Source organism: Zalophus californianus, chromosome 1, assembly GCF_009762305.2.
Source record: "Zalophus californianus isolate mZalCal1 chromosome 1, mZalCal1.pri.v2, whole genome shotgun sequence".
Classification (NCBI taxonomy): Eukaryota; Metazoa; Chordata; class Mammalia; order Carnivora; family Otariidae; genus Zalophus; species Zalophus californianus.
The window spans coordinates 215,524,605-215,548,929 of record NC_045595.1 but is presented as its reverse complement, the minus strand read 5'-3'; the positions used below and the strand labels follow the sequence as shown (position 1 = coordinate 215,548,929).

The window sequence follows — 24,325 nt, the reverse complement described above, 5'->3', positions numbered from 1 at the left end:
GCCCAGTCCTCGCCGCCGGCCCGGCCCCGCCCCGCTCAGGCCCCGCCCACGCCACGCCCTCCTGGCGCTGGGTCGTCCGGCTCTCGACCACTGAGGCGGCCGAGCGCGCCCTGGGCCCGCCTTCGCGGCGCTCTGATTGGCTGCAGAAGCATCGGCCCACCGCACCCCGCGGGGTCTGCCGAGGCGAGCTGGCGGGGACCGCGGTGTGGGGCCAGAGGCCTGACCCGGGGCGCGGGCGGCGTGCGGCGCGTGCGGCGCGGCAGCGGTCATGACGGAGGGCACGTGAGTCCCCGCGTCCCGGGACCCCCGAGAAGGCCGGGCACGTCGGAGGCGCCGCGGGGGTGGCGGGAACGGGCGCGCGGAGCTCTTCCTCTGGGAGGGGCGTGCAGTGGCGCCTGCCCGTGGGCCGTGGGAAGGGAGCGCGGCGGCCGCGGGGACGGGTGGGCCGGCGGCTCAGCCGAGCGCCCTCGCCCCCAGGTGCCTGCGTCGCCGAGGCGGCCCCTACAAGACGGAGCCCGCCACCGACCTCAGCCGCTGGCGCCTGCGCAGCGAGCGCGGCAGGCAGACGTGGACGTACTCGGCGGGGGAGGAGGGCCCGGGCCGCGGGCAGACGGCGCTGGAGGCGCACGCCCTGGGCCTGGACCCCGTGAGTGCGGCGCGGGGGCGCGGCCCGCGGGTGCCGGCGGCGGGAGGGCGCTTGGGTCGGGTCGGCCGAGGACTCGCTCAGGGGTATGCGCCCAGGGACCCGCTGCGGCCTCCACGGTGAAGTCTCGGCCCAGGGCGTCCCCTGGGGGGTTCGCGCGGGGCCCCACCCCGCGCGCGGGCTCCGGGCGAAGCTGTGGGGCTGCGAGTAGGCGGCGGGGAGCCTTGCCTTTCTCTGCGCAGCGGTGCTCGTAGACTTGCGAGCGCAGCGGGTGAACCTCGAGGTAGCTCGGACTCGGCCTTGGCCCGGGCTGCCAGTGAGGGGGGCGTCCGGCCCGGCCCCAGGCCCCCAGCTCCCGTCTCTCTTCTCCTCGGCAGGGGAGTTACTTCAGGGACCTGCCCGAAGCCGACACGGCCCGTCGAGGGGCTCTCAACGGGATGGTGTTTTACGCGGGGCTGCAGGCCGAGGATGGGCACTGGGCGGGCGATTACGGCGGCCCGCTCTTCCTCCTGCCGGGTAGGTGGCCGCTGCGGCCGCCCTGGGTCAGGCCCAGGTCAGGCCCGCGGTGGACGATGCGGTGCGAACACGCAGCTGCAAACCCGGGAGCTTACTTGTGGGAGGTCTCTGGGGGGTTGCCCCGTGCCTGTGTGGTCCCGGTGCTGGTGCCGGGGGACGGGAGTGAAGGCGCTGCTGGCGCAGTGTCCTCAAAAGGGAAGCAAGCGGTGCCCTCGTGGGCGCAGGGGAGGGGTGGCTCTTGAGTGCCAGTACAGAGAGGCAGAGTCACGCCAGCTGCAGCGCCCAGCCTCTGTAAAGATGTCAGAGAGGGGCAGGTGATGGGTGGGATCTTTTTTTTTTTTAAGATTTTATTCTTAAGTAATCTCTACGACCAGTGTGGGGCTCAGACCCACAGCCCCAAGACCAGAGTTGTATGCTCTACCAACTGACTGAGCCAGCCAGGCGCCCCGGCGGGTGGCATCTTTAAGTCTTCTTTGGGCAGCTTGCATGTATGAATTTACCTTGAAGGGGTGGCTGAGGGAGCTCTGGCAGGGAACCTGCAGGTTCAGTTGGTGAGTCCTAGCAGGATTGCATTTGGGCCTCCTGGGTACTGAACTGGTTTGGCTACCTAAAACCACCGTGTTCTGAGAATGTTTCACTAAATACTCAGCTGTGTAAGGTGAGACATTCCTTTCTATGAATTTATGTAGAAGGACTCTTTTCTCTTAGTGGGAGGAGCTTTGGGAATCCGTCATGCTTTTGTCTCCCCTGGGCTGTACAGCATTGTATCTTCTTGTTCAGGGACCTATGGGCCTGTCCTTAAGGGGCTCTTGCTTCCCTTTGGCCGCACCTGGAGCCTATTGAGGCTATCGCCAGAGATCTTCATAGGGAGGCAGTGACACTGCATTTGCCTGCTCTGGGCAAGGTGACAGGACTTCCCTGTGTCTCCAGCACCTCACTGGTGACACGGGGCTGATGAGAATCAGGCTAAGTCTTACATGCCCAGCACCGGGGACAGCTGCAGCGTTCCGTGCTTGCTACGGCAGCTCTGGACGCCCCCTGCTGGGCTTCCTCCCCAGTGCAGGCTGCAGGCTCGGGCTTTTCCTTCCCCACTTTGAACTCTGGATAGACCGTCTTCCTCAGGTTGACACTGGTCTGTTCAGAGGTACTGTACAGGGTTTTTCCACGGCTGGCTGAACTTTGACCGGTCCTTCCTTTTCCTGCTTTAATTTGGAAAATGCTCGTGGGGGCCATGATTCTGTATAGACAGTTCCCCATTGAATGTGGTTCATGTGGCATTGACTATTCCCGTGGGTCTTTATGGGAAGGCAGTGACATGGCATTGGCCTGCTCTGACCCCGGGCAAGGTGGTAGGAGCTCACTGTGCCTTGGCTGCCTCATATGTGATGTGGGGAATCGGATTTGGTCATATGTGCACATATATGCATCACTGTGGTGAGCCCTGACTCTGTTGTTCAAACCCCTGGGCTCCATCCCCTGCCCCACTACCTGGGGTCTGTGCCTCAGTTTTCTTGCCTCTAAAATGGGAAGATGCTGGCTCTGTTTCTTGCCCATGTGTGTTTCTTTGTCTTGACGGCATCATGACTATAATGAAAAGAGATGGGCTTGATTTGGGATGATTTTTTTCTGTGAACCTCTGCAGCATCTCCAAACCTAGCTGCCCTTCTTCCAGGGTGTGTCTCTGTGTGAGTGTGTCTTCCAGGGTTTCTGATGCCTCTGAGCCAGAGTCAGGCATGTATCCCTGGTGCGCTTGGCTGGGGCCTACACCAAGACACACACACCCCTCACCTCCCTTGCAGGGCACCACAGGCATGTGGCTGGGGGAGGAGGGGGTTGGGGTTGAGGATGGCCTGTGAGCAACATATCCAGGAGGGCTAGGCTGGGAAGTTTCTTTTTTGTGGATAATATATTTTTTTTTAAAGATTTTATTTATTTATTTGAGAGACAGAGAGAATGAGAGGGAAAGCACATGAGATGGGGGGAGGGTCAGAGGGAGAAGCAGACTCCCTGCTGAGCAGGGAGCCCGATGCGGGACTCGATCCAGGGACTCCAGGATCATGACCTGAGCCGAAGGCAGTCGCTTAACCAACTGAGCCACCCAGGCGCCCTTGTGGATAATATTTATTGGCTGTTGGCCATCTCCCCCATTTGCAAAGTGATATTTGCTAGGAAAAAAACCTATAAAACAGAAAAACATAAGCCATAAATCTTATCCTATCCAGGGGCGAGCCATTTGGTGTTTCTTCTCCAGCAGGTGTGGACAGTACTGTGGGAGCCTAGAGTGGCTGGGAGGGCTTTGCACACCCCATGTTGTTGCTGTTCCGTGGGGCCTCACTCCCAAAGTCCCTGACGAGGCTGGGAGGAATAGCCTTCTCAGGCTCGTTTCCGTGAAAACGAGACCACTGGGTCAGCTCCCTGTAGGGTGGGAGGAAAGGGACCTGGGCTTAGCTGTGCTGAGTGCCTGCTCCCAGTGAGGAACATCTTTTCTGCCACATAGGCCTCCTGATCACGTGCTATGTGGCCCAGATCCCTTTGCCAGCGGGATACAGAGAAGAGATGGTGCGGTACCTGCGGTCAGTGCAGCTCCCGGATGGTGGCTGGGGCCTGTGAGTTGTTTTGTTACTGCACATATGTGTATGCTTGTGCACACATGTTCTTGTGTAGGGGATACGCCTGTCAAGAGTAGGGTGACTGGAGCTACTATGGGCCTGGGGTGGGTGGGAGGAGAACGTGGTAGGAGGGGGCCTGGCTGGGTCCTGTGTGCCAGCTGGACCCTGGTGTCCTAGGGTTCTCAGGATAGGTGGCCGCATACTCTGGGCCTCGGTTTTACAGCTTGTGTTGTAACTGGGCTTTATGACTCACACCCCACAGAGAGCCATCTGGCTGTTATCACTAAGGCAGGAGGAAGTTCTTGACTCTGGGATGGCAGCAGGTGGAGCCCGGGGGGCCCGGTGCCCCTCCCCAATTCTCAGTGTGCCTTTCTGACACATAAGCTCACTCTGGGAGCAGGGCCTTCCCTCAGGGGGGTCAACTGCCTGCCCACCCTGGTCATGGGCTCTGGTACCTCTTATTCTACACCCAGGGCTGGGGTTCCTCCTGGCGAGCTAAATCCACACCAGAGGGGTTCTCCATCAGAATTCTTGGAGGACATCCCAGCCTCTGTTAGCCCCTTGACACGGGGGCTGTGGGCCTCAACTTGTCACCTCTAGAGCTTGTTCTGTGTGCTGTCGTGATGAAGGAGCCTGAGTTGGGTCACAGCCTGGGACTGATGTTGATTCAGGTGTGGGAAGTAAGAGGAGGCAGGCAGGTCCTGCACAGGCAGTTTTGGAACTGATCAGTTACGGGAGGTACATGGATTCTTATTGGAGAATGGCAGTTCTGGGTGTTTCTTATGTTGTCATGTTATGTCAGTGAAAGATATTTTAGCATTTTTTATTTTTCTCAGGAAATTTCGCTGAAAATCTTGCTTAATTTCTTAGAAGTAACGAAATATGGCATTCTTTTATCCTATCTCCTACTCCCCAAGGCATGTGGAGGACAAGTCCACGGTGTTTGGGACTGCACTCAACTATGTGTCTCTGAGAATTCTGGGTGTCGGGCCTGACGATCCTGACTTGGTCCGAGCCCGGAACATTCTTCACAAGAAAGGTACTCCTTGCACAGCATGTCCTGGGTGCTCCTTCCTGCAGGTAGAGGCTGTGAATGTCTCTCTTGGGGCTGGACTCACTTATTCTGGGGAAGCTGCTGGTTCCACCCAGCAGCTGTGCTGTTAGGCTCTGGAGCCTACTTCTCACCTGGGGTTGGAGGATCCTTAGCACTGTCTTCAGTTCATGCAAGAAGAGGCACATATGATTCCTGAGGAGCTAATTTTCACAGTAAGACAGATGATATGGGACTTTTCTTTTCTGTAGGTGGTGCTGTGGTCATCCCTTCCTGGGGGAAGTTCTGGTTGGCTGTCCTGAACGTTTACAGCTGGGAAGGCCTCAACACTCTGTTCCCGGAGATGTGGTATGCTTGCCCTTCTGCGGTCGATTCGTGGCTGGGTTGCCAGTGCCTTCCTGAGTCGGGTGACGGGCCCTGGGTCACTTGCACAGATGAGTGGGCAGTCCATTCTGTGGTGTGAGGCTGCATTAGGCTTCTGGTGGAGGCCCTGCTTGGCTGAGTTCTGCAGACCAGTGGAAGGTCCTGCAGACCCCAGTTGGGTAGGAGGAAGGGAGGCACTGTGGGCTTGGGCCATGTGGCAGGTGAGTGGGGCCCCACCAGGCTGGGAGAACCGCTGGTGTGGGCAGTGTGAAGCTCTGGCATTGTTGCAGAAGGCTGTGATGTGTCTTGTCATTATGGATGTTTGGAGCCTCTGTGGAAGTAGAAACAAGAAGGCAGTAGGCCGTGCAACTCTTGCCAGCCTCAGCACTGGGGTGGGCTGTGCTTTTCTCTGTTCCTTTATCTTTCTGCTGGTGAATGAGAAAGTTAATCCCAGACATCATACGTCAGCTGTGGGCACTACGGTGTGTATCTTTAAAAGAGAAGAATTTCCTTGTTAATAGAATCACAATGCTGTTTAAATACTCAGCAGAATCAACACTAATTCCTTATTGTGTGATACTTCTAACTAGTGTCTTAACACTTTGGGCATTTCCCCAGAAAACATTCATATGCATGTAAGTCCCCCAGTGTCACCTTCAGGAGGTGAGACCCCTGGTCAGGCTTGGGTAGAGCCCCTGCTGGCTCCCTGGAGCCCTGTCAGCAATGTCGTGGCCCTCCAGGGAGCTGTCAGGGAGGTTGGGGGGCTGTTGTGTTAGACGACCTCGGTGGAGGTCATATTAGATGAAGGGTTCTGACGCCAGGGTTGAGGGACCAACCTCTGCAGCCTTGAGGGGTGGTGACGGGGGCAGAGGGTGGTGAGGTGAAGTAGTGGGAGGGCTGCTTGGGAGGAGGCAGGGGGGTGTTCTGGGACCATCCCTGCGCTCCTCACTGGCAGCTTGCTGGGGGCACCGTGGACCTGCCCAGTGTAAGGAGTGGGCAGAGGAAGACACTGAGTGGGCGCCAGGGGAGTGTGTGGGTCTGCCGGGGGCACCGTGGGCCTGCCCAGTGTAAGGGTTAGAGGGTGAAAGTGTGCAGGGTAGGGGACCAGAGATCCTGAGCCACTGCAGCTGCAGAGAAGCTGTAAAATACGCCCTTTAAAGTGAGTGGGGGAGCCCTGGAGAGTGAGGGAAGTGGCCTGAGGCCAGAGTTGGTGGGAGTGGTGGGTACCTGCCCGGCTCATGACTGGCCTGCCCGTGCCCCTCACACATGAGGACAGGAGGCTTGAAGGGAAAGTGGGAAAATAACCCCAGGTACCCACCCACCCGGGAAGCTGGTGGAGCTGTGTATGCTAAGGTCAGGCTAAATGTCTGGGCAAAAACGTGTTGGCGGAGATAACCCTCAAAGCCTCAGTCCTTGAGATGTGCCAGTTCTGAAGCGTTTTAGATCAACTTTTTATTTTGGAATAGTTTTCAATTTCCAGAAAATTTGCAAAGATAGTCCAGATTGCTCCCATAGACCCTTTACCCTCTTTCTCCATTATTAACATTTTACATTACTGTGGTACCTTTGTCCCAGCTAAGAAACCCACAGACAGTCCTAAAAGTTTAGAAGTCAAGTTTCCTGGCTTTAGATGTGTTGCAGCTGAACCAGGAGTGGTTATCACTCGTGAAGACTGTGCCCGTCGGCACCCCACAGGAGCGTGGCTGCAATGTGCTGGTGGCCATGCCAACTTGGGCTGGGGCTGCGCGGGTGGTGCTGGAGGGGGCCGGGCCCTTCCGCTGACGTGCCGTTCCACAGGCTGTTTCCTGACTGGGTCCCCGCACATCCCTCCACGCTCTGGTGCCACTGCCGACAGGTCTACCTGCCCATGAGCTACTGCTATGCCACCCGGCTGAGCGCTAAGGAGGACCCGCTGGTCCAGAGCCTCCGCCAGGTAAGGACTTCTGGGCAGGGACCCCCAGGCTGGGGGTCACCCTCGGGTCTGACTGCGCGTGCCTGCTTGCCTGGGATTGTGCAGAGCTGAGTTCCAAGTCGTGAGGGCGGAGCCTCCACCTTCCCGGATCCTAAGTGACTGCCTAGAGGGGCTTTTGCGGTGGGACGGGCTCAGGGCCCTGGAAGCAGAGTCCACATGGGGAAGCAGGTCCTGAGAGGAGGCTCGGGGTGCAGGATGTTCATTAGGGTGTGTGCTTGGGAAGGCAGCGGGTGAGGAGGGTGCTGAGGTGCTGCTGCCCCCAGGAGCTGTACGTGGAGGACTACGCCAGCATCGAGTGGCCGGCACACAGGAGCAGCGTGGCCCCCGATGAGCTGTACACACCGCACAGTTGGCTGCTCCGTGTGGTGTACGGTGGGTGCTTGCTGACGGGCTGGCGGGCCTCCCAGGACTTGGCTGGCACATCAAGTGATGCTGAATCTCCTCCCCTTTCTCACCGCCTGTCATTTGGGCCCTCTGGTGACTGGGGGGGCAGCCATGTGTGCTTCGTGTCCAGTGGGTCTGCTGTCTTTGCCCCTGGAGCAAGCCTGGGGCTGGGGCTCCTGGACAGGAGGTTTGGGAGCTGCAGGCCTGGAGGGCACGCTCGTTCCTTCTCTTAGGGGAGAAGTTGCAGGCCTCCGTGGGGCCTGGTGCAGGCCCATCTCCCTGCAGGAAGCCTGGTGGCTTGGGGGACAGCATGGGGTGCAGTGTGTGGAATGGTCATGTTCCCTCACTCACGCATCCCCTTGTTCATGTCTGCTGTGCTGGGCCCCAGGGTGGGAGCTGGGACCCTGCCTCAGTCAACACTGAGATGCATCTTGGCTGGATTTCCATTCAGGAGACAAGGCGCTAGGGGCAGGGCAGGGCAGCACGCTAGGATGTCAGGGAGAGTCGGTGGGGAAGACAGGGTAGGGAAAGGCCCAGCTGCTGTCCTGCGCTGATGACTTCACCCCTGCAGCACTACTCAACCTGTATGAGCGCCACCACAGCGCCAGCCTACGGCGGCGGGCCATCCAGAAGCTGTACGAGCACATCGTGGCAGATGACCGCTTCTCCAGATGCATCAGCATTGGCCCGGTCCGTGCTCCCACTGCCCTGTGTCTGTACCCCACCCCGTGTAGGGTAAGAAGCTAGGGCGGGAGGCCCTCTCGAGGCCAGTCTCTGGAGCTGAGCGTGGGGGTCTTCCTGGAGGTGAGGTCTCCCACCAGAGCCTGGCAGACAGGAGCCCCCTTCTGTCCCCTGTGTTCCTCCTGTACCTAGCACTCCCTCTCCTCCCCACCGCCTGGTGTGCTTGGGATGCTGCTCCCTGGGCCACCTCTCGGGATCTTTCTGGCCAGTTGGGAGGAATGCTTTTCCTCTGTTGACCATCTCCCCACAGAACTCGCTGTCTGCCCTTGCCTTGTGGGGTTCAGAGTGCTGGGGTGCTTGGGCTCCAGCCCTGGGTTCCTGCTGAGCCTGGTGACTCAGAGCTCTCACCTGTGAGCCTCTGGGCTCCCGACCTGGCTTTGCATCGTGAGGCTCTGGGGCCTGGCAGAGGCCTGGCGTGGACACACTTGTAGAGGCAGGTGTATCCCAGGCAGCGCAGGGTTGGGGCCGCCTCACAGCTGTGGGGTGACAGCTACAGAAGACAGTGTTGTTTTGGGCCCCTGGCGGGCCATGATGGCAGCCTTTCTGGGTCAGTCCAGTTGGTGCCATATCACACAGCTCCACTCCCGAACCTACTCGCCAGTGTTCTGTGGGGCTTGGAGCCGTGAGTCATTGCCCTTTCAGCAGCGGTGTGATCCTGTGTGGGCTTTTGACTTAGCGCTGAGTAAGGCATGTCTGACTCGAGTGAGAAGTGCAGTGCTAACGGGATCTTACGAGATGCCAGAGTGTGAGGTTTGGGTCTTTAGAACATTCTAAAGTGGTCCCTGCTCCACAGGTCTTGTCTCTGTCTGTCCCGTGCTCCTCAGGCCATGCCGTTCTCTGTCAGTTATCTGAGGCACGTAGGACGCGGCACACCCCACAGGCCCACCAGGGGCCCCATGGTGGCTGTGCTTGCTCGCCAGCTGGCTCGGCTCGCGTTGTCTCTCACGGGATGCCCTGCCTTCTCTCTGTGCACATGCCTCAGGCCTTTCCTGCCTCCCTTTCTGGGGGTGCAACTCTGGCTTGGTCTCTGGCTCTCAGGGCCTGGTGTGCCACGAGGGCTCCGCTTAGGGTGGAAGGCCTTGTCTGGCCCAAAGTGAGGTTGTGCTGGGGGCCCAGTGTGTAGTCCTTGTGCTCGGGAGCTGCTGTGGGTCTGGAGCAGGGTCCTGATAGGGCCATGTTTCCCACAGATCTCGAAAACCATCAACATGCTTGTGCGCTGGTACGTGGATGGGCCAGCCTCCTCCGCCTTCCAGGAGCACATCTCTAGGATTCCTGATTACCTCTGGTGAGTAGTGGGAAGGGCCTGGCTGGTCACTGCCACTAGGTTCCTGTTACGTGTGACTGAGAGCCAAGGGCAGACATGCGTGGGGACCTCCCTGGGCACAGTGGCAGGTGACAGGATCCTGTATCTCAGTGTCCTGGCAAGGGTGCTTTGGGGTCTGGAGTAATGCCTGGAACGAGAAATTTCAAAGTTTGTGGAAGATGGTGAGGGTTATCTTTGAGTTGAAAGATCTGCCATGTAGTGGGCACTTCTGGTGGTTTTGGAAGGTAGAACTTGGAAGCCTGTGGGCAGATGGGGCAGGTTCTGGTGAACGTCAGGGAAGGCCTCACTGACCAGGACAACTGATCAGTCACGGATTGCAGTGCGACCGTGGTGGGTGGGTGTGTCCCATGGTGTCCCATGGTGGGGAGTCCTGCATTCCAGGGGGCCCTCTTCCCTCTGGTGGTCATGTGGGCCTGCTGCCATAAGTGGGGTGAGCCGGGCTCTGGGTGGCCACCTGACTTCAGCTCTTTGCCCTCTACTCCCTGACCTGGGCTTTTCTCGTCCTCACAGGCTGGGCCTCGATGGCATGAAAATGCAGGTAAAGGCTACAAGGCCACGGCCACTTGCTTCCTTATCAACCATTCCTGCTCTTTGGGTTTGTTAAGATAACTACTCCTCACAGTGAGTTCTGGCAGTGTGTGCTGAGTGGCTGCAAGTATCCCCAGTCCTGCGTCTGAGGGGACAGCCAGTGGCAGGGATGCCGACAGGCCCCAGGGTCATTTCCCTTTCAGCAGCAGTGTGATCCTGTGTGGGCTTTTGACTTAGCGCTGAGTAAGGCAAGTCTGACTTGAGTGAGAAGTGCAGTGCTAATGGGATTTTACGAGATGCCAGAGTGCGAGGTTTGGGTCACCATTTGGCTCAGTGTGGAAACGTGGAGCCTCCAGCAGTGTTCTTGGATCATATGGGCCACTGGCCCTTTAGGACGGGCACACATGGACCCAGCACCGTCTAGCGCAGAGTTCACCTCAGCGTCCTTGCCTTACCCCCGGCTCCCTGACTCCCACATGCCAAGAGGAGGAGGAGGTTGTCAAGCCCCACGTGGGCTGTTCATGTCTTCGGAACCCTTCAGTGCCCTAGCTGATTTATTCTTACAGAAGGGCTGTGCTGCTCTCAGTGCCTTGCAGGGTTGATGACAGCCCCTCGTTTGGTTTGGGGCACATTTGTTGGCATCAGGGTTTGAGCCAGCTGGCTGGTCCTCGAAGCCACTTTTGTCCGGTGGTCTGGGCGCCCTTCTTCCTGGGCGGTTGGTTCCTTAGAGCACCCACCTTCTGGATCTGCCTGGTTGTTTCCTCTGTGCCCTCTATTTCCTGCAGTTGGAGGTTAGACTCTGAGGCTTGATCCTGAACTGGGTTCTTTTGGCCAGAAGGCTTTCTTGGTGACAGGTGTCCTTCCTACGTATTGTCCTGCGGGGCCACGGTTTCTGATGCCCCCTCAGGGCTGTCAGTCGGGCCCTGCTGTTGCCAGCCCTATTATCTGAGTGTCCCTGTCTCTGTTTCAGTGTGATTTGGCCACTGGCATTCTCGTGGGACCAGAGTGTTGACTGGTGAACTAGGCTCCTAGGGTGGGATTTGAAGGGGGCCTTCCCAGCTCTTTTGAGGCCTCAATCAGGTGCCACCACCTCCAGGCATACTCAGATATGAGGGGGTGTTTCTGGTCAAAGGCAAGAGCATCACAGGCAGTGGTCGTCCAGATCCTGGAAGTGCCCCGAGAGGGTTCTGTCCTGGCCAGTGGCCTGGTGAAGGCGGTTGGGACTGCCCAACCCTCACCTGCCTGCAGGAACAGCCCCTCTCCGGCCCTCATGGGCTTTGCGGGGTGCACAGAGCATGGGGCCTGGGGTCGGGAGTTGGCTGGGCTCCCACCTCTTTGCAGGAGCTGTTGGGAGCCCCCAGATTCCTCCTCGGCTCCCCAGGTGCCTGTCAGATCCTGGGTGATGGTGGGTGGGTCGGGGGAGCTGCGCTCCTCTAACGGCTCGTGCTTGCGTGCAGGGCACCAACGGCTCGCAGGTGTGGGACACCTCATTTGCCATCCAGGCTCTGCTAGAGGTACGTGGCTCTGCCTCCTTGTTCTTCAGCCTCTAGTTGACCTTCCCGCGTGTCCACTGCTGCTTCCAGTGTGGACATGGCAGTTGCAGACCCTGACTCTTGGCTCACCTGGGCTCCAAGGCCTCTGGTGATGGTCCCACTGAGTCAGTGGTCTTGCCCAGCAGCTTTGGGTAGTGGGCCAGCTGGGAGGCTTCAGGAGCAGGGAGCCTTGTAAGATCTGTTCCTGTGGAGAGAGGGCAGGAAGCTTCTAGCAGGGGGAGTGGGCTCTAGGCTTTTCATAACACTCAGACTGCTCATCATGGATACCTCTGAGCACATGCTGGAGAGAAACCAGAAGGTGTTTTTGTGCTGGTGGGATTCAGGGTGGTGACATTCTGGAGAGCCTTGAGAAGGGGTCTGGGCCACATGGGGGTCTGCCTTCGATGGGGCTGGGGGTCCTCTGGACACGGGCCGGGCTGGGCTGGGTGTGGTGTGGACTCTCTTTTCTGTCTCCTTCATTTCTCCATCACATCTTTCTGACTTGTCAGCAGAAACGGAAGAGCCTGAGACTTGGGTGGGTTTGCTCCTGTTTCCCAGTGGTGGCAAGACATCACCAGGATTGTTTGGGAACCAGTTCACCTGTGCAGGCTTGTGCCAGTGAGCGGCTCAGCCTCTGTTGTCTCTTCCAGGCAGGGGCACAACACAGGCCTGAGTTTTCATCTTCCCTGCAGGAGGCACATGAGTTTCTCCGGATCTCACAGGTGAGGCAAAATCTGCCTGTGCCTGGGGCTGCTGGGGCTTCCCACAGGCAGGGGTGCACCTCCTCACCTCTGCCTTGGCACCCCTGCCTGCCCTCTCCACCTTAGGATAGTGCCTGGTCATGTTTCTCCAGCAGTGGATGGGGGTTGTGGGCCATAGGCCACAGGGGTGATGCCTTGAAGGGTGCCTTTGGTTCCGATGGTTGAGAGGGCCGTAGGGCAGCGGCTGCGGGTCCCTGCATATTCTGCACCAGACCCTGCTGGCCCCGGTGTCTGCAACTGGCGGTGACGTGGGACCTCCTCTGCTTCCACATGTGCCTCTTGGATGCTGCCCAGGTCCCAGACAGCCCCCCTGACTACCAGAAGTACTACCGCCAGATGAGCAAGGTACCACAGCCAACCCTGTTTGCCCTGAGTCCTGTGCCCTGGTTGGCTATGCTTTGCCCTTTAAGTTGGCTCTTCCCTTGGCTTCCTGGGGCTTCCTGCTCTGATAGACACACAGCGTGGTGTTCCAGTAATGCATCCGAGGTTTTCCTGGCTGGGGAAATGTATATGTGAGGTGACTGAGCCATATGGGGCTTCCTCATGCTGCCACGTCAGGTACTATACACACACACACACCGGTGTGTCAGAGGTGCTTTTAGACGGCAGTACGTGCAGAGACCGTGTTTCGTCGGAACGTGGGTTAGGGTGACGGGGATGCTGCAGAGGGTGTAGGGCAGCTCCTCTGGGTGTGTGGGACTGTGTGTGTGCGCCTTCTCACAGCGGGTCGGGAGGCCCGTCCACGTGCGTGTGGTGTGGAACTGCAGCCGCGCCTTTATGGTGGCCAGGCCTCTGCACTGGTGAGGAAGGGTGCTCTCACCTTGGGAGGTCCTGACGACCAGGGTGTGGGCTCAGCCCTCCACACTGGCCATGACAGGCCCCACGCTTTGCAGGGTGGCTTTCCCTTTAGCACACTGGACTGTGGCTGGATTGTTGCCGACTGCACAGCTGAGGCCTTGAAGTCCATCCTTCTCCTGCAGGAAAAGTGTCCCTTTGTCACCAAGCACGTCACGCGAGAGCGGCTCTATGATGCTGTTGCTGTGGTGAGGTTCTGGGCAGGGGGCTCTGGTCACGGGGCACTGTGCACGACGGAACCCCGGACTTCCCCACAACACACCCTCAGGTCCGCTTAGCACCGCATGTGAGCTGCGCTTCCCACGGCTTTGGTCTCTGCAAACCCCCAGGGTCAGACTGCAAGCCCAGAGGGGCTTATCCTCTGGTGGCATCTGTGTTTGGGGAAAGCCAAGAGTCCTGTGCTAGAGGCTCGTGGATCTGGCTACTCGCCAGGGAGGGCTGGCATTCTCCACTGGGTATCTGAAGAGAAAACAAGAACTTCTGTTTGTGTTTGTACAGAATCCTTTCAGGACACCCAGTTTCTGTGCATATTTTACAACGGAGATCATATAGCTTGGCAGTATACATGTGATTTATAAATGGATAGGCAAGTGCATGCCAGGGTCCCAGATGGTCACTTGTGGAGCACCTGCTTGATAAAGTTGTTGCCCACTGCTCTAGGCGCTGAGGGTCTCGGTTTAATGTGAGAACTGGCTCCCTGTTCCCTATCCCTGCCCCATGGGTCTTAGCCTTGGGTGTTTCTAGAAAGGTCCACTACAGCTTGTGGGCTTCCCCCTCATGCTCAAGTGCATGGGTGAACTCTCAGGATATCCTCTCTCTGGTTTTAGTTGCTGAACATGAGAAATTCTGATGGCGGGTTTGCCACCTATGAGACTAAGCGTGGGGGGCACTTGCTGGAGCTGCTGAACCCCTCGGAGGTCTTCGGTGAGTGGTTGGCCAGCCAGGTGGTACACAAACCCAGGGACCCCTGCTGTGAGATGGATTTGCCAACCAGAGCCCTGAGTTGTTTCCCCAGGCCAGGAGCAGTGCCAGCAAAGGTGCTGCAAATGATTGTGGACCCTTTAAGGAGCACCCCTAAGCCTTGGAGTATTCTGTGCTTCTTACCTCTGAAGGTGGTCATAGCGCCTGTGGGTGTGGATGGAAGGGCTGTGGTTTTGTTTCTCAGAGGTTGGTGGAGGAGTCGGTGGGATTCACACCTGGCTCTCTGGCTTGAGCCTGGGCTGGCTCTTGCTGTGTGCTCCGTCCTCTGTGGAGACCATCCTGTGTGCTGGGTGCTCTTCACGGAGCCCAGGCACATTGCAGGGAGGTGTCGGTGGGGACCCACTGACCCTGTGTCCTCCCTGCTGTGTCCGGTCGTTCTAGTCTGCCAGGGCGGCTTCTTTCCCTGAGTGCTGCCCTCGCATGCCCCTGGACCCCTGTTTCCCGGTCTCTGTCTGACTTCTGTAACTGTTAAATGTGGTCTAGTTGGGCTGGGGTGTGGCTCTGCCCTGTACCTCTCCTTCACTCTCCCACTGGCCCAAATGTCCTACAGCCAGATATGGGTCTCCAGGTCACTGTGTAGGTGCCGGCCACCCTCCCACCTGGTGGCCATGTCTCCTGGACCAGTCACTGGGAACTCTTTCCTTGTTTCCTCTGGAGGATGATCAGGCTCTTGCTGTCCCGTGTAGGCTCTGCATGTTATGGCGCTCTCATTCTTCATGGTTTGGCGTGAGTTGCCAAATTGGGTGACAAGATGAAACTCATATATGCATTGATCCTTCCTTCCCTCTCTCAGGGGACATCATGATTGACTACACATATGTGGAGTGCACCTCGGCTGTGATGCAGGCACTGAAGCTTTTCCATGAGTGTTTCCCAGACCACAGGGCCAGGGAGATCAGGTAAGGGTGGCCTTGGCACAGGGATGTTTGGTCACTGAGCCACGGGTGCTTACCCGTTCAGGAGCCAAGAGCTGGGACGCTGCCACGCTGGACAGGGAGAGCATGTGGTTGCTTGGGTGGGTGGCTCACCGCAGGGAGGGGACTCTGGAATAAAACTCATTTAATAATGGAAGGGATTTCCAGTGTTGCTGAATCCAGTTGTATGCCTCAAAGTACAGTAGACCCTTGAACAACTCAGGGGTTAGGGATGCCAAACCCCTACACAGTTGAAAATCTGTGCATAACTTTTGATTCCCTGAAATCCTAACTACTAATAGCCTACTGTTGACTGCAAGTCTTTCCAATAACATATGCAGTTGATGAACACATATTTGTATGTTGTATTTTTCATATATTGTATTCTTACAGTAAAGTAAGGTGGAGGAAAGGAAACATTAAAGAAAATGATAAGGAAGAGAAAGTACACTTACAGTACTGTACCATATTTATCGGGAAAAATATGCTCATCAGTGGACCTTCGAAGTTCAAGTCCATGTTGTTCCTAGGTCAGTTCTATATCAAATATGTGTACTAGGGGCTCAGAGTATCACAGCTGTAACACAGAAATCAGTTATTTTTCACATCTTAATATTGGTAAAAAAGATCTGTATCCCCGACTGCACCTGTGTCCACATAAACGGTGGTTTTTAAATAAGCCTGTCCTGGTGACATCTGGCACGCGTAGAGAGAGATGCACAGATCTTATGTGTGGTGCCTGATGAATTACTACGAAGTGGACACACCCGTGTGACCACAGCAGGCACATAGATGTTACCAGAAGCTCCCCTCTGGTTCTCCTCAGGCGGCTGTGATCCTACACTTGGGGGATCCCACGGCGGGACTCGTGGGTCTGGCTTTCTCCATTCACTTGGTGCTCGTGAGGCCCAGCCAGGTGGTCTCGGAGCAGCAAGCCCACCCTCTCCTTTGCTGTCAGCATGTCTGTGGAGTGCAGATGGCATACTTTATTTATCCATTGGTTTGTCTTGGATCCTCAGGGGTCTTTCAGTTGGTCCCTCTGAATCATCCTGCTGTGAACACACTGTGCTTTTGGGGCCCAGGGTACCCATTTCTTGAGGACATGTGCTTAGAAGTGGACTCGCTGTGTTATGGGGTACACTTGTGTACCCCTGTAGGTTCCCCTTCACCCCAGTGTGATCTCGTTTCACGCTTCACAGTAAAGCTGGTATAGACTCAGCTTGGTCATGGTGTGCTTTCCTTTTTAGATATTGCTGGATTCAGTTTGAAAAGTACTTTTTAAAGGATATTTACAACTGTGGTTATAGAGTAGTTTTCCCTTACAGTGTCCTTTTCAAGCTCAGGCTCTCCTGTGAAAGTGATGCAGGACTCGGAGGAGCTGGGAAGTATATTTTCTTTTTAGATTCTCTAGAAGAGTTTGTGAGAATTTGCACTATTTCTGCCTCAAGTGTTTGGAGGCTCCATTTGGGCCTGGGGTTTCCTTTGAGGGAAGGTGTTAAATTTTTAATTACAGGTTCAGTTTTACTTGTTCTAGGACTGTATAGATTTCCTTTTCTTCGTGTTTGTATCAGTTTTGGGGATTGTCCCATATTAGCTCCATTTTATGTGGATCTGCACAGAGCTAGCCTGCAGTGTCTTGAAGAGCAGCTCCATCCCCACTGAGTCCTCATTTCCTTCCTGACGTTGGCGGCCTGGGCCTCTTGTCAGTCTTTCTTTCCTTTCCTTTCTTAAGATTATTTATTTTATTTATTTGAGAGAGCATGAGCATGAGCACGCGCATGAGCAGGGGGGAGGGGCAGAGGGAGAAGCAGACTCCCTGATGAGCAGGGAGCCCGATGTGGGGCTCGATCCCAGGACCCTGGGATCATGACCTGAGCCGAACGAAGGCAGACCCTTCACCGACTGAGCCACCCCGGCACCTCAGCAGCTTGTTGGTCTTACCAGGCTTTTCAAAGAAACCATCTTCAGTCTTTGATTCTATCATGGCATACGTTTGTTTATTTTTTTTTGATGTGTTTGTTTTGATTTTATCAATTTTTGCTCTTTATTATATCTACTTTATTTCTTTTTCTAATTAGAACTTAAATGATTTTCAGGCTTTCTTTTTAAATGTGCACTTAAGTCTACGTTAAGTCTCGGTGTATCATTCAGTTAAAATTACTTTCTGTTTCTGCTGTGAGTTCTTCTCTGGCCAGGAGTTATTTAGGAGTATGTGGCTTTACTTCCAAACAACCGGAGGATTCTGTGGTTGTGTTTTGCTGGTTTCCTTCTGTTCGGGCAGGTGGTGCAGCCACTTGGGGGCACTGTGTTTTGTCCCGCTTCACTCACAAGGGCCTGGGGGTCCACATGCCCTATGCTGCCTTGCAGCATAAGCTGTGGTCCCTTCCTCTGGGCACAGCTTGTCCGCAGTGACTGTCATGCAGTTGACCTTTTCCCTTAATAGGTCATCATTTTAGGAAGCTTAATAAAGTGTGCTTCTTGGAGGATACTTGGAGAATGCAGAAGCAAGTTGCTCTTGGCCGCAGGGAGGAATCTATTAGGACTGCTTGATCCCACATTGCCGTGGGTCCTATGGAGCTGGCTCAGTCTGTGCTGCCAAGGTGTCTGAGCGGAGGGGACACTGTCCTCTGTCAGGTCGCATTCTCCTCCTGCAGGAGTCACAATGGTTGCAGGTATTTTGTTGTTTCAGTGGCCTCTTGGTTATTTCTAAATTTTCATTTCCTGCTTTTCCTTATTTTAACCTTAATGAGTGTTGTCTTATTAGATCTTATCTGGGACCATTATTTTTCCCTGGAGCCACAATGATTTTGGGGATAGCCTGTGTGGGGAGACCCACTGCCCTTGCCCTTTCCAGATGGTGTGGCCCTGGTCCCAGTCACGTCACCCATTGGCCCGGACCGCCCCGCCCAAGGTGGGGGGCAACAGTGTGGGAAGCACAGGATGAGTGTTAGTACCATCTCTAGACAGTTTGAACAGAAGCGTTTAATCTTTAAATAGATGTTTTAATTTGTGATACTAAATTGTTAAATTTATTTGGGTGTTTTAGAGATAAAGTTTAAGGTAGCCAGGTACTCTGCTTGACTTGAAATTCTTCCTTAATTTCAAACTTACAGGAAAGCTATAAAAATACTCTAAATAGTAAAAAAGCATTCCTTGGGGTGCCTGGGTGGCTCAGGTGGTTAAGCGTCTGCCTTCGGCTCAGGTCACGATCCCAGGGTCCTGGGATCCAGCCCCATATCGGGTCCCCTGCTCGGTGGGAAGCCTGCTTCTCCCTCTGCTTCTGCCCTCTGCTGGTGCACTCTCTCTCTTGCTCTCAAATGAATCAATAAAACTTGATGTCCCATCAACTTGGCTGCAGTCTGTTATTTGGAAACAAGTCCCAAGGGGAGGGCTGTCATGGGGGCGGGTATCTGCACGTGAGGCTCTTGGGGATCACCTCGGAGGCTGTCTTCATACCTTCACTCCAGCCTTTTCAGGGAACCAGTTAGACTTAGGATGGATCTCTCTTCTCTCTGATTTTTGCTTTCTTTTTAAAATTTTTTAAATTTCTTTTTGTGTATTTCCTCAAGCTTGTGTCGCTGACATGATTGCGGTGGAACAGTTCTGTCTGTAGCTGCTTCTAGGGTGGGTGTGTCGCTGACTTCCACTTTCCTCCTGCACTGCTTTCTTCTCACCATGACTTTGCTTCTCCCTCCCGTGTCCTCTCATCCCTTTCTCTCTGACCTTTGTGTTTCTTCTCTCGACCGTTGGCTTCTTTTTACCTATTTTTTATGGGAGACCATGCTCGTTCGTCTGGGACCGTAGGATGGGAGGAATCGGGGTAGGTGGATTGCTGTTTCCCCGCAGAGTTTGTTAGCATCGTCCTGTGTTCCAGGGAGACGCTCAAGCAGGGCCTGGAGTTCTGTCAGCAGAAGCAGCGGGCTGATGGCTCCTGGGAAGGGTAAGTGAGCTCCTGGTGTGCGGACGTGCCTGGGGTTGGGAGGGCTGTGCTCTCAGTGTGCTCACTTGTGTCCTTGTGCTACACCAGAAGTCTCTGGGAGTGAAGCAGCCAGCAACAGAGTTCTGGTGGACCTTGTTTGGGTCTGAGCACCTGGCCTCATCCCGGTGGTGCTTGCTCAAGTTGTTGCTGAAGCAGTTTGACTGAGTGTGTGGGTGGGAAGGGCTCAGTGGCCTGGGGCCTGGTCCGTGTCTGTGATTACTCCCTCCTCTGGGTGTGGATCAGGGCTTATATCCTGTGAGGGCCAGGCCGGGTAGGTCTGTTTTGCTTAGCCTTAAATCCTGAGGAACAAGTTGGTGGCTTGCCGAAGGCCATGTGGATGGTTTTCTTGAAAATAACTCCAGCTTCCCAGACCCCATGATGGATCCAGTTCTCACAAGTCTGGCAGAATTCCTGTTGTTTTCCACACCCTTCTGAAGACACTGAAAGGCTGAGGTCCTCCTTTGTCTTCCTCCAGCTCCTGGGGGGTTTGCTTCACCTATGGCACCTGGTTTGGGCTAGAAGCTTTCGCCTGCATGGGGCAGACTTACCGCAGTGGGTGAGTAAGGGCATCTGCCCCTGGTGGGGTGGGGCTCTTCTCAGCAGGATGCTCTGCTGGGGGTGGGGTGTCTTTTCCTTTGATGTTGGATTTGGGGCGTATTCTGTATTTTTCTAATCAGTGAGGTTCCTGGCTCATGAGCTGACAGTGGCCTAGTAAAGACATTGGGCTGAGACCTTGCCTCACTGCTCTGGGAAGCTTCCGGCTAGTAGCCTGTGTATGAAGGAACACTCTGGGCTCACCTGGCCACCACCCCCAGTGGGACCCCCTCTGGGCTGGGTTGAGAGAAGGGAGGTGGCCTCAGGTCTGAGCTGTCCCCAGCCACCTCACCCAGCTCTGCTTTGTGCTGGGTATTTCGGGTGGGGGGTGGTCATGCCAGCGCGGTATCTGCAGCCACGGAGCTTTTCACTATCTGGGAGGAAGGTGTCCCTGTGCCCTTCACATCACATGGTGGGTGGGCCTGGAGTGCAGGCTGCCCTATCCACCCGCTCTACTCCTCCCCATACCCCCAGGGAGGCCTGGCCAGTGGGTGATCTGTCCTGGGGCCTCCCTGGAGTGGTAGTGTCTCCCGTCTTACTGGTCTCTGCAGGGCTGTGTGTGTGGCGGTCTCCCAGGCCTGTGACTTCCTGCTGTCCAGGCAGATGGAGGATGGAGGCTGGGGGGAGGAGTTCGAGTCCTGTGAGCAGCGGCGTTACGTGCAGAGTGCCACGTCCCAGATCCACAACACGTGCTGGGCCCTGATGGGGCTGATGGCTGTCAGGTGGGGGCTGTGGGACCCATCCCCGAGTAGTGGGGTTGAGAAGAGGAAGGACACTGAGCCTCGAGCAGGCAGTTCGGGTGGGGTGTGGGCAGCTGAACTCTGAGCAGGGATGGGAGGAGGTGAAGTGTGCAGGGCACAGGCATAGGTCTTTCCAAACGCGGGCTTCCTGCAGAGAGACTGCCTTTGAGAAGAAGACCATCCAAAGTGTCAGCAAGGGAGAGAAGAGGCCCGTATCCACAGGGTGCGGTGAGGCAGGTCCCTGCAGCCGCTCTCTTTGGGCCCTCCTGCCTCCACACGTGTGTACGGGTACACGCAGACGCACACAGTATCCCGGTCTGTGCTGCCCTGTTGGCTTCGGAGTTGTTTGGGGAATCTTTGTAAAACCCCCCGAGGTTAGGCTACACCAGTGTGAACAGGAGCAGCCGAGTCTGTGGGGGACCCCTAAGGCAGCGTGCCCCCCACCGCTCCTGACCCCGCAGTCCGTCTGGTGTGTTAGCCCTTGCCATGATGAGTGAGGGTTAGCACACGTGACTTCCGTGGCCCTTAGAGGATCCTGAAGGCCAGTGGGCCTGGGTGGTGGGCATGAGGATTCCCCTCCTCCTGTCCTGGCGTGAGCAGAAGAGCAGCACCTGGTGGCCGGGGCCATTGGGGCAGGTCTGGAGCGGGCAGAGCCCTCATCCAGCCACGTTTGGGGGGCTGCCCACCCGGCTTGCTCACCTCCCCACGTGCTGCGTTCTGCGTTTCTCAGGAATCTGGGTGTCTGGGATTTGGGGTAGAAAATGTGCAGTAGTGGCCTGCCTTGCCAGCTCCCCTAGTGGGCGTGTCATGCAAGGCAGGTCCGGTCATCACACCGGATTTCACATCTGTGCATGCCTGGCTGCGTGAGGGTGAGGATGGAGCTTGGGTTGTAGCCAGAGGCGCTCTCCTCCAGAGAGTGGTGGCCGATGTGTTCAGTGCTTCCTCTTTCCCTAGGCATCCCTGCGTAGAGGCCCTGGAGAGAGGAGTCAGGTGTCTACTTCGGAAACAGCTCCCCAATGGCGACTGGCCCCAGGTATGCCAAGGAGGTTTGAGGAGCCCAAGGCTCCAGCCAACACTGACCTTGATTTGCATGATCATTTTCACACACCTGTGCTGCCCCCAGACCCCTGGTGGCATGCATGTGAGCTTTGGGGATTTGAGATTCATAAACACCACCAGTGAGAGTGTGTGTTGGAAGCAGGTCTGTGTTTGCAGATGAAGCCCTGGCTCAGGCAGGTCTGGTGCTGGGTGCGGGGGTGGGGGTTCTGGGCACCCTCAGGCTCTGCCTGATGGCTCTGACTCAGCAGGGAGTGCAAAAGCCAGCCTTCACCTGTCCTGCAGACATGGGGTCACAGGGTCACATAAGGCTGACCCCCTCCCTTGGAGGAGCTGGTGACTCAGGCTGGAGGCTTTGCTGCAGCGCAGGGGTCCAGAGCTAGGGTGGCAGCAGCAGGACTGTCCAGGAGCTGCCCAACTGTCTGGCTGGGGTTTCCATTCAGGGAGTCCCTTAGCCACATGGTGGAGCCTTTGTGTTTATTTCCCTGTGTTCTTTCAGGAAAACATTGCTGGCGTCTTCAACAAGTCCTGTGCCATCAACTATACGAGCTACAGGAACGTCTTCCCCATCTGGGCCCTTGGCCGCTTCTCCCGCCTATACCCAGAGAGTGCTCTTGCCGGCCACCCTTGAGGGCGCCTGGCAGGTGGGTGGGTGGTGGGCGCAGGTGTCAGGCAAGTTCCGGTTGGAGCAGCCCGGGTGAGCTGCAGGAGCCCTGCCCAGGGGCCCAGTGCCCGTCACCACCCACTTCTGCATGGCGGGGCCAGGCTTGGGGCAGGGCTGGGGCTGGTAGCTTTAGATACTTGATTTTCAGGATAGGTTTAGTTCTTAGAAGAGCTTGTGGCGCTCAGGTGAGGAAAGGAACAAGCTGAACCATGACCCTGGAGGAGGCGTGGCGTGTTCTGCAGTACCTGGGCATGGCGCACATCCTCGCTATGGGGCTGGGGGTGCTTTCTTGACCAATATCTGAGATCTTGGAAGAGGGGAACCGTGCCTCGTCTGTCTCCTGCCAGGTGCTGCCCAGAAGCCAGCTTGGCTGGGCTTGTCCCTGTGTCTTCTGTCTGTGGGGCTGAGGGATGTGACAGCTTTTCCGAACAGCCCAGAGGGAGGCTGGTCTTCCCTGTTCACCCAGCCACCCAGGGCTCAGGAAGGAATGGGGACCAGACTTGCCAAGTGTCTGTGCCTGCTCAAAGGGGAGCCAGACGTGGCCGCCAGCCCTGTCCTACACCTCAGGCCCACCCATGCTGCATTACGGTCCCGCTAGTTGTGGGCGCCAGCGTCCTTCTCTCCTGAGTTGATAGCCTCTAGTGTCTGGTGCTGACAGAGGCACAGGCGGGAGGCCAAGCATGGTGAGGGATAAGGGCTCATGAGTGGTTTGGCGGTTAGCACTGTGGGGCACTGCCGTGTGCTGAGGGCAGCAGAGCAGTCCGTGCAGCTGGCTGGACAGCCTGACGTCCTGGTATGTGCTCTGAGCCGAAGTGACAGCCACATTTCCAAGGCAATGCCTCTTCGGTGCTAAACTTTTTAATTCCCTTCTGGCTCTATATCTGTTTGGTTTGATGTGCATGGATTTGGGGCTCAGGCTGAAAAAAACCTGGGTTCTGGACTTGCCTTTGACCTTGGAGAACAAGTGGCTCACATGCTCAGGGCTTCCCCAGGAGTGTGGCTGTGAGAAGTCACCAGGAGCTTTGATGAGAATAAAAGCCAGGCCTGGTGTTGCCCCTAGGGCCCCGGCCTGCTTGCCCACCCCAGTGCCCCGTCTACCTGCTGTTCCTCTGTACCACCTCCTGGACTGGCAGCATCCCCTGGCTGTGCTTCCTTGGCTGACCATCCTCCATCAGACAGCCAGATGTCTGAGTGCTCCCCTGCTCCTGCCATTCACTGCCCAGCTCCCTGAAGGACCCTCACCAAGACTTTGCACCATGTGGCCTTGACCCTGCAGCTCTCGTGGCCTTGAGTGCTGTCCCTGACTCTGCCTGGGACTCGCCTGCTTTGGGCCTTGGTCTAAGCCATTCCTCCACTGACCTCCTCTTGCCCCAAGGTGGTGCTTCTGCTCTGAGCCCTGCAGGCCTGGTTGTGTGTGCACATAGATGGCCTGCCAGCTGCACTGGCTGCTGTGCTGTGTGGCACGTAGTGGGTGTTCAGTGGATGTCTGTTGAGTGTCAGCACTTTTTTCCAGACAGTTTAAATGAGTGTTTGTTTTGGCTGAAGGAACTGTTCAGATCTCTTTGAAATCTACTGGGTTTGCTCTTGCACTTCTTTTCTTGGCCCATGTTCTCCACTCACTGGGGCAGTAGGAACCCAGGTGGTGATTTACCACGGTCTGCTCCTCGAAGTGGCCACTGCCCCTGGGGGACTCGCAGCCATGGCCGGATCATTGGACAGAACATAAGAAATGAAAATCTGCTTTTCTACTGAAAATGTTGTCAGTTCTGTGGCCAGCTACCTTAATAAACAGACATGTGATTCCCTTAGGCTGAAGCACATCACACTTGTGTTTGATCTCATGTTGGGAACAGTCACAGATCTGGGGTTTTCTGAGACTGTCGCTTGGGCACCATGTTGGACAGTGGGCGACCACCTCATCAGTTTCAGGGGATAAGCATAACTGCTTCAAGATGAGCAGGTATGTCTCCAGTTATTTGAGGGGAAATTATGTGCCTCAGTCTGTTCTCATTTAGGAGTCGGTCCCATTTACAATAGCACCCAAAACCATGAATTACCTAGGAATAAATCTAACCAAAGAGGCAAAGAATCTATACTCAGGAAATTAAAGAATGCTCA

At 56.2% G+C, this 24,325-nt stretch overlaps 1 protein-coding gene across 2 annotated transcripts; it reads left to right on the top strand.

Moving 5' to 3' along the window:
• Window positions 1-177: 177 nt before the first annotated feature.
• LSS (lanosterol synthase) lies at window positions 178-24,015 on the top strand. Of its 2 annotated transcripts, XM_027584739.2 has the most exons (22): window positions 178-282; window positions 478-646; window positions 1,021-1,159; window positions 3,657-3,765; window positions 4,686-4,807; window positions 5,071-5,167; window positions 6,980-7,115; window positions 7,418-7,526; window positions 8,110-8,228; window positions 9,467-9,564; window positions 10,114-10,141; window positions 11,589-11,645; window positions 12,314-12,385; window positions 12,719-12,769; window positions 13,318-13,467; window positions 14,107-14,203; window positions 15,054-15,159; window positions 19,049-19,114; window positions 19,629-19,709; window positions 20,299-20,469; window positions 21,442-21,520; window positions 22,043-24,015. In XM_027584739.2, the coding sequence occupies exons 1-22, from the start codon at window positions 269-271 to the stop codon at window positions 22,172-22,174; spliced, it is 2,202 nt and encodes a 733-aa protein (XP_027440540.1). In that variant the 5' UTR covers window positions 178-268; the 3' UTR covers window positions 22,175-24,015. The 2 variants fall into 2 exon arrangements, with proteins under 2 accessions (XP_027440540.1, XP_027440541.1); XM_027584740.1 differs by lacking the exons at window positions 21,442-21,520; window positions 22,043-24,015 and adding an exon at window positions 15,568-15,704 and having other exon boundaries at window positions 20,299-20,435.
• Window positions 24,016-24,325: the final 310 nt, after the last annotated feature.

Bases quoted from the DNA above. Each gene is read 5' to 3' on its own strand.
- LSS (XM_027584739.2), top strand. The intron at 1,160-3,656 runs GTAGGTGGCCGC...TCTGCCACATAG, and splicing joins CCCGCTCTTCCTCCTGCCGG to GCCTCCTGATCACGTGCTAT. The intron at 3,766-4,685 runs GTGAGTTGTTTT...CTACTCCCCAAG, and splicing joins CCGGATGGTGGCTGGGGCCT to GCATGTGGAGGACAAGTCCA.